The sequence below is a fragment of the Trachurus trachurus genome, assembly GCF_905171665.1.
Source record: "Trachurus trachurus genome assembly, chromosome: 8".
In the NCBI taxonomy this organism is placed as follows: Eukaryota; Metazoa; Chordata; class Actinopteri; order Carangiformes; family Carangidae; genus Trachurus; species Trachurus trachurus.
Window position 1 is genome coordinate 31,387,544 of NC_139905.1, and position 15,200 is coordinate 31,402,743.

General features: G+C 41.9%; 1 protein-coding gene across 1 annotated transcript; it reads right to left on the reverse strand.

Moving 5' to 3' along the window:
- Nucleotides 1–675: 675 nt before the first annotated feature.
- Nucleotides 676–8,134, reverse strand: slc16a3a (solute carrier family 16 member 3a; the record flags this gene model as incomplete). Its single annotated transcript, XM_083976895.1, has 5 exons — nt 676–1,100; nt 2,734–2,914; nt 5,507–6,120; nt 6,243–6,386; nt 7,942–8,134. The coding sequence occupies 5 exons, from the start codon at nt 8,132–8,134 to the stop codon at nt 676–678; spliced, it is 1,557 nt and encodes a 518-aa protein (XP_083833021.1).
- Between the last annotated feature and the right edge of the window lie 7,066 nt (nt 8,135–15,200).

Consider the following 15,200-nt stretch of genomic DNA (forward strand, 5'->3'; position numbering starts at 1 on the left):
TGCTGGTCGAGCCGACCAGCGTTTCTTTACTTTCAGTTTCATGGCGAGTCATGAGAATAACGCCGCCGAATCGCCGTTTATGGTCGGAACTACGACGGTATGTGATCGTCTTCCAACCTCTGACTTTAATTCTTGATGAATGAAAACATGAGTCTGTCTTGCGCCGGTCAAAGAATTTTACGGTGCGCGGAGGCTCATAAATGTAGTGTGAAAACACTTCACTTTTCCAAAACTCCTCGTTGTCCCTTTAACAAAAATATTCTTATCAGTAATTTTGTTTTTTTATCAATTACTAGACATTTCAGGCGACCCAATTTTAGTTCCAGGCGACCCCACGTGGGGTCCCGACCCCAAGGTTGAAAAACACTGGATTATGGCAATAGGCAAATTTGCCAAAATGTTGAAATATCCCTTTAAAACATCTAGTGATCGGGTATTGATAACACACAATAACTCCTGTGGCAGTGATACTGATGCCGAAACAACAAGCAATGGCACATAAACACACACACACACATACACACACTGTATGACAGCACGACTGAGCCAACAGTGGACTCATGGGAAAACTTCACAATACACGTCACACTTCATCCTGCTGCTGGACCATTAGAAAGAGGAGGTGTGTAAAGCCTGCAGGTGGAGCCGTGTGAGTCCAGCCTCCTCCGTCTCTCCTCAGGTCTCGGCGCTGACGGCCATGTTGCCGTTCGGCTGCGGCTCTTTCAACATCGTTTCCACTTCCTGTGAGTCCACCGTTTGGTTCTCTGGGCCGACCTCCTCTACTTTCTCTTTGTCTCTCTCCTTCTCCTCCTCCTTCTCCTTTATTTCCTCTTTCGCCTCCTCTACAGTCTCCTTCTCTTGCTCCTCTCTTGTTCCTTTCTTCTCTTCATCATCGACCTCTGCAGGTTTACTCGACTCCTCGGCCTTGGTCTCGTCATCCGTCACCGTGACGTTCTCCAACATGTCTGCCGGTGCTGATGAAGGTTTCCTCTTAATGAACAGGAAGTTACAGGTGGCCAGAACCACAGCGGAGAGGACCACCTCGCTCCCCGCCAGCATGAACACATACATGTAATTCTTAGTGGCATCGAGCAGCCGGCCTGAGTCAGAGGGAAACAGATGAGAGGATAAAATCAGCCACAGATACAATCAAGACAAGGTTTTCCACAAACAGCCACGCTCACTGTAGGTCAGTCTCAACATGTCTGCCTCCTGCATGGAAACTCTGATTTACATCAGCAGGTAGGTTTGGGAGGAAGCAGATGCAAAGTGGATCAGATCTTCTATTATGACCCTGTCTCCTGGAAATCTGTTCCTATTTACCTTGTGTTGATCAGACTGGCTGGTGGACAAAGACAGTGATTAAGAACTACCACACCAGGCTCTGATCCATATAGAGATGTAATATATGACATGTCCTGTATCAAGGAAGATGCTTCCATATGTCACATATAACAGTATATATTATTGTCACATATATGTATACACATCCACTGGACATATGCAGACATGATTTGATACATGATATACCCATCTTAAAATTTGTATGTATGTATTAAAAATATCTACATGACAAATGTTAATATGTTACATACAGCCATATGTTAACACGTATATATGCATGTATATACGTGTTATATATATATAACTTTATATGCATGTGTATACCTATATGCTTATACATTTTTTTATTATTATTATTTTTGTATATACATGTCAACATGTATCACTCCTCCTTAAAGGGATAGTTCACCCAAAATTGAAATTTCACTAATTATCTACTCACCCTCATGTCGACTAATTGCGAAATTGTCCCGAAAAAAATTAAATAAGTCTATTTTTCAAGCTTGTTTGTAGCGGAAGCTCCTCTTCCCAGTTCGTCAAATTTGGACGAACTGGGAAGAGGAGCTTCCGCTACAAACAAGCAAACAAGCACACAACAACATCAAACAGGACAACTATAGCAGTGTGTGTGGTTTTCTCCCCAAGAACAGATTTTCTTTCTTTTTTTTATTGTTACAGTCATCTTTTAAAATGTCCTTATGGCTGTTGATTTTTTTTTAAAAAGACAAATATGTAGCTAACCACAGACTGGCTGAAGATAGAGAGCTTAACTGCTTTGAGCAAGGGATGCATTAAGAGTCTGGAGCTGCCTGTTTGAGGTTCACAGCACACTATTGTCAGTGAAACACTTCAAAATAGGAAGTTTAGTGTATTTAGTGTATGCTTTTAATTGTATGTTTAAAGGGATAGTTCGACATTTTTGCAAATTGGCCCATTGCCATAATCCCTATAGTTTTAGGAGTAGGTTCGTTACCTTTAATTGAAGCTATTTTTAGATCATGGGATTTCTTGGTTTCCCTCATCAAACTCATCAAATACACAATCCAACAACTCCAAAACGCTCTGGTGGACAAGTTGTGACCTGCACATTCACCACGCTATGAGATAATAACGGAACATTATGAGTCAGAGTTGTTTTCGAGGCAAATGCAGAGACTGCTTGCCGAAGAACTGCCCCAGACAGGAACGCGCATCAGTGGTTTTTATTTACCTCGAAAATAACTCAATTTTATAACAATTCGGCTTTTTCTTACTGGTAAATGTTTTGTTTTTATTTATGTAAAGCACATTGAGTTGCCCCTTGGTGTGAAATGTACTATATAAATAAAGCTGCCTTGCGTTGCCCTGCCTATGTGAATGTTGTGGTGTTTGGTGTATAGGCCTACTGACCTGCCCCAGGAGGCCCCACCAGCACAGCAATGGCCTCCATGAGCAGCACCAGGCCGATGGCACTGGAGAACTTCTCAGTGCCAACTATTGCCATGAGAACCTCAAACTGCAGGGCTCCCACCATGCCGTAGGAGACGCCGAAGAAGACACAGTAGACCACCAGGGATGAGTAGTCTTTGGCCTGGGGACAAATATGAAGTTCAATTTTATTTGTCATATACGTAGATTAAAAAGTACGATGTACAGTCAGTGCATTGAAATGTGAAAAGTGCTTTCTTCCTGCAGCGGGTAGTGTAGATGTCTTGTAGCTGCGGTAGTTGAGATCCTGTAATTTTTGACGCAGTTTTTACTATCCTTGTTAGATGTTTATAATCTTGTGCTGTAAAATTGCCGAACCATACTATGATACATCCGGTCAAGATGCTTTCTACTGTGGACCGGTAGAAATTAATGAGAGTTTTTGTGGACATGCCGTACCTCTTCAGACACCTAAGAAAATACAGTGCCTGACAAAAGTCTTGTCACTCATCCATCTTGCAGAAACAACAGCTTATAACCTGACTTTTAATTAATCCATTGGTTTTAGAAATGGCTCATATGAAAGCTAAAACCCTCCCAAATTATGTTTAATATACTATTTCCTTCACTGAAGAAAGATTGATCATTTAATGAACACAGAAAGGTCCGATTTTGGCAAGACAAAAGTGTTGTCGCCAGCGCCGTAACGTAACCGTGCGGGGCCCCCCCGCGGCCGTCCGCCGCGGATGACGGCGGCGATGACCGGGGGGGGGGGGGGGGGGGGCGATGGCCGCGATGACGGACGGACGGACGGGGGGGGGGGGGACGGGGGGGGGGGGGGGGGTGACGGCGCGGCGACGGCGGCGACAACACAGCAGAGCAATCCTGCCTAGGAGCTATCCATGGTTAGGAAGTCTCTTGAAATATCAAACAAAGAGGAGAACTATGGACTGTGGAAGCTTCAATGGCCATAATACAGAAGTTATCATGACGTGAACCATATGTTGCGGTGTAAAAAAAAAAAAAAAAAAAGGCTGATTCGGTGGAAACCCGTCTTAACGGGCGGGGGCGGGGCCCCCACGGCATGCGGGGCCCCCCCGCCTCGCGGGGGCTGCGGGGGTATACTTTACGGCCCAGGTTGTCGCCTACATAGAGTAATGTGAAAATTGAACAAATAATTTACTTCAAATACAAAAATATGTTGCACAACATCAGTGAATTAAGTAGTGGTGCTGTGAGATCCATATTTAATATCTTGTATGACTTCCATGAGCCTGAAGAACTGCATCCATGCGGTTCGGCAACGATTCATATAATTTGTTGATGAAGTCATCAGGAATAGCAAAGAACGCAGTCTTACATGCCTCCCAGAGTTCATCAAGATTCTTTGGTTTCGTCTTCCATGCTTCCTCTTTCATTCTACCCCAGACATGCTCAATGATGTTCATGTCTGGTGACTGGGCTGGCCAGTCCTGGAGCACCTTGATCTTCTTTGCCTTGAGGAACTTTGCTGTAGAGACCCCTTTTATGGTTGGGAATGTAAGAGGTAGCTAATACTTCTTGATATTTTAGGCTATTGATATTGGCTTCCACCCTGCAAATCTCTCGCACACCTCCATACTGGATGTAACCCCAGACCATGATTTTTCCACCACCAAACTTAACTGTTTTCTGGTTGAATCTCGGATCCATGCGGACTTCAGTAGGTCTCTTGCAATATTTGCGGCGGCTGTGAAATGTTGAAATTAGCCATTTCTTGTAAAAAAAAAAAAATGGATTGCACATAATTGAGGGGCACTTAAGGTCAACTTGTATCCAAGCGACAAGACTTTTGTCAGGGACTGTAAAGCCTCTGTTGTGCCTTTTTTGCAATGCAGCTGATATTCAGTGACCAGGAGAGTGAGTCCGAAATCTGGATGCCTAAAAACTTGTAGCTGTTAACAATTTCAACAGCGATGTTATTTATGTAGACAACTGATTTAACAGTTTTAATTTTCCTACAGTCGATTATAAGCTCCTTTGTTTTATCAGCATTTAGGGACAGATTGTTGTTATGACACCATATAGACAGGTCCTTCACCTCACCCCTAAATGCGCCCTCATCGTTGTTTGAGATGAGCCCAATTAATGTTGTATCGTCTGCAAATTTCATAATTCTGTTTGTATCATATTTGGCCACACAATCATATGTATAGAGACTGTAAAGAAGAGGACTTAAGCAACAGCCTTGTGGAGCACCGACATTTGTGACCGTGGGAGATGAGTAGCTAGTTCCAACTCTCACTGTCTGAAGTCGACCTGTCAAAAAATCATATAACCACCTGCAGATTGTATTGCAGAGGCCAAGGTCTGTCAATTTAGACACCAGCTTGGATGGTATGATTGTATTAAAAGCGCTGCTGTAGTCAATAAACAGCACTCTCACATATGTGTTTTTACTCTCCAAATGTTTCAGCACAGTATGTAGAGCCAGAGATACAGCATCGTCCACAGATCTATTAGTCCGATAAACAAACTGTAGAGCGTCAATACTGGCAGATATATTATCATTTATGTAGGCCTATGTCTTAACCAGTTTTTCAAAACATTTCATTATTACAGAAGTTAGAGCTACAGGTCTAAAGTCATTCAAACAGGCTGTATGTGTTTTTTTGGGAACAGGCACAATTATGGATATGGATGAAATTATGGATATGGATGAAATGATGAAGTAAGAGCAAACTGAGTGTGTTTAGGTCTTCAAGAGCTCACGTACCTGTGACCCGATCAGGTCGGTGGTTCCGTTGAAGATCAAAGCGAAGCTGAACAAGTAGACGCAACGAGGCCGAACCCAGTCAAGTCCAGCGATCACTCCACAGGTGGGCCGTGCAAACATGTCAACGAAGCCCAGGATGGTGAGCAGCAGAGCTGACTTGGTGTCTTCGTTCCCCAGCTCCTTAGCGTAGCTCACAACAAACACCGGAGGCACAAACAGCCCCAGCACCATGATGGAAGCTGCCACAGTGTAGATGACGAAACCACAGTCTTTGAAGACAGAGAAGTCCAGCAGTTTGGCTTTGGGCTTCTTCTTGGTCTTCTCTGCTCCATCCTCTTCATCCTGCTCCACATCTTTGGATGAGCAGGTCTCGGGGGCCACCAGGGGCTTCATCAGGGCCCCACATACGCAACAGTTGAGTAGAAGGCCACCTAAGATGAGGAAGCCCCCCCTCCATCCGTACTGGTACTGGAGGATTTGACCCAGCGGTGAGAGGCAGCACAGAGCCACCGGGCTTCCTGCTGCTGACAGCCCATTGGCCAGAGGACGCTTCTTGCTGAAGTAGCGGTTAAGCATGATCAGAGATGGCTGGAAGTTCAGCGCTAACCCCAAACCTGCAGCAAAGAAAAACATACTATCATCGGCATACAGGATGTTGTGACTTTTACATCACACTGGTTGGGATTAATTCTTGTTAGAAGAGGTCAGAAGCTGCAATACTCTACTTTTGGCAGACCTGTAATGACCCCAACAGTGAGGTAGATGTGGATGATGCTGGTGGAGAAGGAGGCGAGGATCATCCCCAGAGAGGCGAACAGACCGCCCACCATCATCACCGGACGACAGCCAAAGCAGTTGACCAGCACGCTGCACAGAGGACCTGGACCAAGAGCAGTCAACCTAGTTAGCTCTGTGTAAAGGTGGACTGGGATGTTAAAGGATCAGTGTGTGATAAAGCATGTCGTCGCTGTGGGGCGCAAACCTCCTATGTCCAAAACTGTTATTTTTCAGGAAATGAAAAAAAAAACCTTGTGGTTTTGTAATAACTGGACATAACATCATCAAACTTGGTATTGTGTCTTTACAAAATAGTCAGATATTTGAATGAATGAACACTGACTGTAGCTGAAGCTAGACAGATGTTAATGCTAACATTTGCTCTGTAAGATCCTTTGAAGCTACTGACCATTTATTTTTAATGCAAGGTTTTAGATATTGTTTTAAAATGTCACTAACTTCCATTCTATTTCACACTAAAGTTTTTTTGTGTGTAAATGGAATAAGAAAGTATTGTGTTTTGGTATATTTATTTAGGAAAAGTCAAAGCCCTGTTTTCAGTTTTCAGTTTATATGTCAAACTGAGCTGAGCAAAGAGATGCTACACAAATCGTTTGCTGTGCATGAGCTCACCATGATAAGAGCACTTTCCTTTAGTACTACACTTTTGCAACTGCTGAGCTATCCACTCCTACACACAGGCACAGTGCATATACCTGACCCAACTCCACATCAAAGAACTCAAACTAAACATTCAAGTTCTGCTTTTGTCTGAAAATGAGTTTGTTAAAATGCTTAAAGGGATAATTCACCCAAAATTCAAATTTCACTCATTATCTACTCACCCTCATGTCGACTAAGAGCTGTGAGAATTTTCAGAGTCCTCCGTTCCTTCTCTGAGTTACGGGGGGGTCCGCGCAGCAGTATTTGTCCATATAATGGTTGTGAATGGATACCAACTTTCTTCGTCCAAAAAGACACACCAAAAAACATCCAAATACCTCCATACTGCTCGTCTGTAATGTCCCTCTTGTATTGAAGCCCCGACATGAGAAATTGTTCCGCCAGTCAGTGCAAATCACGCGAGATTTGCACTGACACAGGAAGAGCAGTGAACTGAGACACTGGGAGCTTCCGCTACAAACAAGCTTAAAATATAGACTTATTTAATTTTTTTCGGAACAATTTCTCATGTCTGGGCTTCAATACAAGAGGGACATTACAGACGAGCAGTATGGAGGTATTTGGATGTTTTTTGGTTTGTCTTTTTGGACGAAGAAAGTTGGTATCCATTCACAACCATTATATGGACAAATACTGCTGCGTGGACCCCCCCGTAACTCAGAGAAGGGATGGAGGACTCTGAAAATTCTCACAGCTCTTAGTCCACATGAGGGTGAGTAGATAATGAGTGAAATTTTAATTTTGGGTGAACTATCACTTTAAATATGAAAATTAAAATGTGGAAAGTGATGTAAACTAGTTAGTGGAAGGTGCTCAGAAGAATAATGATAGAGAATACATAAACACTGATCTGCATTGGGTGATTATTGGACTGGACAATATGGTAACATGTGGGCCTATAAGCTTATCAAAGGAGGTCATTACAAAAGGGCAGCATTAAAACTACTGTGCACTGTCAGCCTACTGTTGCCTACCTGTGCCGTAGAGCATGGCCAGCAGGATGGAGGAGATCCAGGCGGTGTCGCTGTACCCCACCCCGAACTCCAGAATCAGCTCTTTGAAAAAGACACTGACAGCTTTTGGGAAAGCGTAAGAGAAGCCAGTGATGACGAAACAGCCGGCCAGCACCGCCCAGCCCCACCCTCCGTCCGGCGCCTCGCCTCCCATGGTGATGTCTCAGGGCAGTGTCTTAATGGAGGCAGATAGAGAAGCTGCAAAAACAATGACAACGACAAAAGGCAGCTACATTGAACTTCCATGTAAATGAATGTAATATAGTTCTGCAGCACAGCTTCTGTCTGTCAGCAATAAAACTGAATCTAAGTACCCAAAGTGAGTTTTTAGAGTTTTTAAGATTGCAATTTAATAATGCCACCTTGTCATAATGTCAAAAAAAGAAGAACAGAATGTGATCCTGAACAATTACAGATGCTTTAAAAGTGATGCTATATGGGCTGAAGAGCCTCACAAAGATCCTGATGATCCTGGTGAGAGCTACGCTACGGAGGCTAATAGAATTTCTTGGTTTCTCTCATCAAACTCATCATTCCAACAACTCCGCAACGCTCTGGTGGACTAGTTGTGACCTGCACATTCACCACTCTATGAGATGATAACAGAACGTTACCAGACAGAGTTGTTTTAGAGGGAAATTCATGCAAAACCGCTGATGCGCGTTCCTGACGGCGGCAGTTTTTTGGCAAGCAGATTCTGCATTTACCTCTAAAACAACTCCATCTCGTAACGTTCCGTTATTATCTCATAGCGTGGTGAATGTGCAGGTCACAACTTGTCCACCAGAGCGTTTTGGAGTTGTTGGATTGTGTATTTGATGAGTTTGATGAGGGAAACCAAGAAATCCCATTAGCCTGTGTAGTGTAACTCTGAGAAGCTCGCGGCTCTGCCGCCGTTCTAAAAAACAGCTTGCACCGAAAAAATAAATATAACAAACCTACTCCTAAAACTATAGGGATTATGGCAATGGGCCAATTTGCCAAAATGTTGAACTATCCCTTTAATTGTGTTGCAGATTTATTTTTCAAATTAATTAAACTGTAATTTCTTCACTTTGCTCACAATAACTTATAATGGCAAAGTTGAAAGTGAGTGTGGTGATGCGGGTATTTTTTGGTAGGCTATATGTTTTGTTTTTTTAAACTTTGTTTGGTTAGTGGAAACGGCTTGTGGCTCCATCGGTTCATTTCCAAGCTCTTAAGGAACGAGCAGTGTGGTAGAAATGTAGGCTGGGTCAACAATCCAGTGTCTCCAGGTAGGACGGTCATTCAAGCTTCACACTGACAGTGACGTGATGAGCCTGACTGTCAGACCCTGTTTGTTTCACTCAGCCCCTCCCTGGGGACTGAGCTGCAACCTTACACAGCCATGAAGCATTCAGCAGTATCACTGTTGGGAGGACAGTTGTCTGAAGTGTATTTTAGTCTTTTATAATGTCCTCTGAATCTCCCTGGACAGCAGATCAAGTCTGGAAATAACTCAGATATTGATTTTGTTGTAGAAGACAGCAGTGCTCTAAGTTCTTAAATGTTCTCCCAGCATAATGTTGATGATTCCTAATTTCTTACTGGACAACAGGGGTTGGTGGGCTAGTGAGACACTTACAGTATAATTAAATGTGTTATGTAACTTTACATCCCATATGAAGATGCTCACGATGTTAGTCATAATGCAAAGAAAAGCACATATTTCAAAAAAGCTGGAGTGCTCTGTTGGCTAGTGTTGTAGTACTCGGTCTTGAGACCACATTTTCAAGCAGGGCCGTTGTATAGGGGAGAAAGGTGATGATAATTCTAGGGGCCCAGCGCCCAGTAGGGCCCACAAAAAACCCCAGTAGTCTAATCTTTGTATGACTGATTTATTCTGCATAAGACCCTGACTAATACTCATAGTAATGCTGCATTAGCATCAAAACAAAGTAGGCTAAATAAAAAATGATAATACATACGTAGTCTGAGAAAAAAAGTGGAAAAGTCAGAGGGTAGGGGCCCACTTTAGTATTCTTTCGGGGGGCCTAGAATTCCTAGCAACGGCCCTGTTTTCAAGGTCTTGGTCTTGTCTCAGAATCGACTAAATTTTCACTTTTTTCTTAAGACCAGTCAAGACAACATCTGTTTTATTAACTGCTAGTGTTTCTCTGTCACTTGCTCACTTTGGTTTATGTAATGTAATTCAATAACTTTAAGATAATTAAAATTGTTCTACAAAGTAAATGCTATCTGAAAAAATTGGTTGCACCAGAGTCAACAGTGGGAGGAGACTTCAGCAGGTTCTTTGTTCTTCTGTTCAATCCAAACTTTGTTTCAATAAAATTTGGTATAGAGTTTATATAAAATTATCTTTTCTTTTTGGTTGTGGAATAATGTACCTATCAAGCCACATTATTATTATGAGTACTGGTACTGAATACAGTAATGGTCTTGAAAATGGTCTTGCATTGGTTTGGTCTTGGTCTCGGACTTGGTCTCAACCCCCAAAAGGTCTTGGTCTTGGTCTGCTCTGGTCTTGGCCTTGACCCGATCTCAGGTTAGGTGGTCTTGACTACAACAATACTGTTAGCGGCTCCATCATTAAAGCTGCACTAATTAATATATTTAATAATGTATGCATGTCAATTTGTAATGTATCTAATGTATCCTAATAATGGATAAGATGGTTGTGTAATGTCAAAGGTGTGTGTCACAGTGACAAACCCACAGAGAATCCTCCCATAATCACTAGTGATCACATCATCAGCATCATCAGCATGTTGTCGTGGAGCTTTCAGCAGATAAATGAAGTTTTAGTTCTGAACAGAGCAAAACTGAAGGTGGAGACTGGAGCTTGACTCCCAGTGACCACGGTGTTGTTCTGAGCCTGTTTGGTGTTAGCAACTAAAACAATGTTTAAATGCAATATCCTGACACACTGCCCTCATGTGGGCAGATTGTAGAAGTTTGTTTTCTTCTTAAAAGCAGCATCAGTAAATGTGAGTCACTCAGTGATGAACTCACACAGATAGTATGGTGACGCTTTAAAATCTAGAGCAAAAGATGAGGGTGAGATATATAACAAAGGATGTGTAAAGTATTTTCAATTGTAAGTGATGTATTTTCTGCCGTACCTAGTGCATATAGCCTACTTTATGAAAATGTATCCTCTAACTGAAACCTTTATGTAATTATTAGAATTTGTATTTTTTTTTTCTATTTTTATTATCATTATTGTTATTATTTTTACTTTTCATAATGTCTGATTATTTTTACTATGTTTTTTGTTTGTCTGTTTGTTCATTAAAAGAAAAAGATAATAAAAAAATAAAAATAAAATAAAAATAAAATCTTGAGCAAAACAATTACCCTAGTGGATAAAAGGTAGCTATTCTTTATTTAGCAAGGGCACTGGTGTAAAGCATTCAGACATTGCATCAATGATAGCAGATAGGTTTATATATATATATATATATATATATATATATATATATATATATATATATATATATATATATATATATATATATATATATATATATATTTTTTTTTTTTTAAGTAGGTAGTGCAGTTATGAAAAATGGAAGCTGATGTTGCTGAAAGACATTTTCTTCAATACAAAAGCTGACACTGTTGTGATGCTTAAAACATATGCATCACAGCTCCATGAGATCAAGTGAACTTATACACAGTAGCTACACAGGAAGTTATAGTGGAACTATAGTATAGTAAAACTATTCAGTTGGAAACTGATCGTTATTTGAATCACTGATTCATTCCAGTATGTCCATCACGTGAATACTTTTTCCTCACTTTTTTTATTTTTTTATTTTTTAGATAAGGGTTATTTGAGAACAGTGGGGTTTAAGGTAAAGCTGTTAAGTTTCAATAGTAACAGGGTAAATGTTTTTTTTGTAACAGTGTAAATGTTAGGCTACTAGTTAGAATTTACGTCACTCACTCCATGCACCTGCAAGTCCTGCATCATGGGGATCTCTGTCTGGATGCCCATGCACTCCTTATATAACTCTGTCATGACATGGGCGCTCATGGACTGTACGATAGTTAACGCACTGAAAATGATCATTTACGTAGTTTAACGAATACCAACGATCTCAGAACGATTTTTAAAAACAATTGTGGCTATAAATAGGCTAATTATAAGCAACATGTCACTGCGACTGTGACTGACGCTCTCCTGCCGCGTTCATAACTCGTCCGCCACAGCCTTGAGTGTGAATAGAATTCAAAGAGAAATGAGATTTGAAGAGTCGTGATGTCCGCACGGTGACAGCTGGGTCTCTTACCGGGTGATGCTGATGAGAGGTGTCCCTCCTTCAGTCTCCTCCCTCGGCTCTGGAGCCGTGTTCCTCCCCGCACGTCTGCCTGCAGAGTAGACCCCCAGAGCGGGGACCAGCGTCACGGTGCTGGGTCCTAAAGCCTCCATCTCACAGTCCTCACAGTCCTCACTGACTGATGACGGCCGTGTTTAGGCCATTTTGATTCACAGTGTGGCTGAAACTGAAGCTGAAGTCTCAGAAGTGCCTCAAGATGAATATTAGTGACTACAAGGATCTTACATTTTATTTATTGACTAATCTATACTGTATAATGAACAACCACTGTAATAATGATGATCATTTACGTTAAGTTAAGTTATCAACTTAGTGTTTTTTTTCTTCTTTTTTTAAAGACATATAGGCCTACATACATACATACATACATACATGCATACATACAGTACATACATACATACTACATACATACACGCATAGCCTACATACAGTACATGCATACATACATACAATAAACAAAAAATATCTATACATACATACTACATACATAGAAAGGGGTTATTATATATCATAGGTATGTAGCTTATTATTAAATCATATAGTTGTTTGAAATAATTTATAATATTCCAAGGTTTTTATAGCTTTTCTGTCTTTCATATTTTGTAGTATCTGCATATCATATCTGATTTCTATTTTAAACTCATAAAAAAATGTTTTTTTGGATGACCATTTGCATTTATGGATGTAATATTTTCCTTGTAAAATAAAAAGATTCAACAAAAACAATTCCTTTCCCTTAAATTTTCTTTTCATCATAAGTGAGAATTATATCTTATTTAAAAGTTTGATCTTGATGCCTGTCAAAAAATTAAACATGTCTTCTAGTTCCATCCATCCAAAACAAATAGGTTTAACGACATTCAAAAAGAAGATGACAAATATTTTCCTCCTCCTGTTCACAAAACCCTACAGTTGACATTGATGTCTTTAGATTTGGAGATGGCATTATCATTGTCAACTGTGGTAATGTTGTGTCCTTTGTATTCTTTATTTTTCGCACTGCTCTTCGTAACCAGTTTTTATAGTTGTTTCTGTGGCTGCTATGACATTTCCCAGATCATTCTTACACATTTAGATTTTTAGAAATATAATTCAGTAATGATAGTTTACTGCATTACCCACAGTAGACAGCACGCTCACAAGTGGGTGCACTGACGGAGACTCTTATGACCTGTTCTGATTTGTGACTAAAGCAGTAGTGTGGACCTTTGACCACTAGATAGAGACAGAGAGAGCTTTTTATGATTGAAACCAAGTAGGCTACAACAAACTTGATTAGCCAGCTCTCTGTGATAGGCTACTGTCTGATACTTACCAATACCAGCTGCAGTATTATTGCATAAATAGGCCTACTTGTGAGGCAACACTCCTTGTGGGTTCCGTTTAAAAAGGCAAGCATCCATAAACTTCAGGTTGTCTATAATGGTTGCTTTGTTTTTTGGTAGTAGTGCAAGTTACTTGTTTTGTAAGTTAATTCGTCTAATGCTCTTTTTATCTGTCGACTGAATGGTTCACATAATGCCGTCATAATGCTATTGTCACAGTAGATACTAGCTATGTGGAAACACTAGTATGATTGTCTTTTTAAAATTTCATGTGTGTTTGTTTCCTTTTTAATGGACCCTGGAGTCTAAATAATGAAGTTTACCACCACTACAACTACTAGGCTACTACTACTACGACTAGCCTACTGCATGACAGTGGAGATCATTAACCATACTGTCTATTAGGCAGGGATGGTTTTGAAGATCTGGACCGCGACAGTTTTAAAGCACCACTTAGTGGTGCTGGTAAGCTACTCTGGTTGAGAAGGGCAACTGTCTGCTACCCGTGTTGTGCCCGGAGAAGCACAGTAGCCTATGAATTTGTTGCCATTGTCGACGATACCGGTAGGCTACCAGTGCCGTTGCCGGTAGCCTACCATTGCTGTCGTCGGTAGCTACTGTTGCCATTGCTGTTGCCGATAAACTTGCCGTAGTCTGTACTATTGCCGTTGCCGGTACTGTTGCAGCTGCCCTTGCTGGTACCGGTGCTGTGTTGCCGGTAGACTATTGGGTGCCAGTGACGTTGCTGTTTCCGGTAGACCTACTGGTGGTGCCATTACTGTTGTCCAGAGGCCAGCCGTGCAGCCTAGCACAGGGCTTGAGCACAGTCTCCGGAGCGTAGTGGAACTGTGGTGTACCAGAGTGCAGTTGTAGCTGGCGCAACCCCACTCAGGCTGCAGCGGTGGAACCATTCATCTTTATCCTATTAAAGCAACATTGCAGAGTTTCAGCTCAGTGCTTCCACCATCTGGTTGAGAAGCGCTATTGTCTGGGGGGGAAAACGAAAACGAAACTTATCAGCGAGCGCATCCAGCGTTTATTCCCATTAATAAACGACAGTATTTCCCACATGTTTGCAAGGAGACTGTGTGGCGGGTGGTCGGGGGGGGGGGGGGGGGGGGCGGCGACGACGACGGCGACGACGACCAGAGGGGAACCGTAAGTTTCGCTTTTACCCACCACGTCTCTCCCTCGACGCAGAGGGGAGGGGGAGGAGGGGGGGCGGTGTTTCGTACCCGTGCAGGGAAGTTACATAGTGCAGTTTCAGCCGACGCGACCCGGCTCAGACTGCAGCGGCAGCACCATTCATCCTATTAACCATTTTTCTACCATTGCAATGAGTCTGGAAACATTATTTTAAGGCCGAAAAACTCTGCAATGTTACTTTAACCGTTTTTCTACCTTAATGGTAAACATAATTTTTAAGGTCGAAAAACTACATAGTGTTGCTTTAAAGTGGTTTAGACGGTGAGGGAGGATGAAGTCTGTAGGTGGCAGTAATGCGACCATAGACAACGAAGGAGAAGAAGAGAAGAAGGAAGTCCTCCGTCGGCGCGCTCCCGGGGCTTCC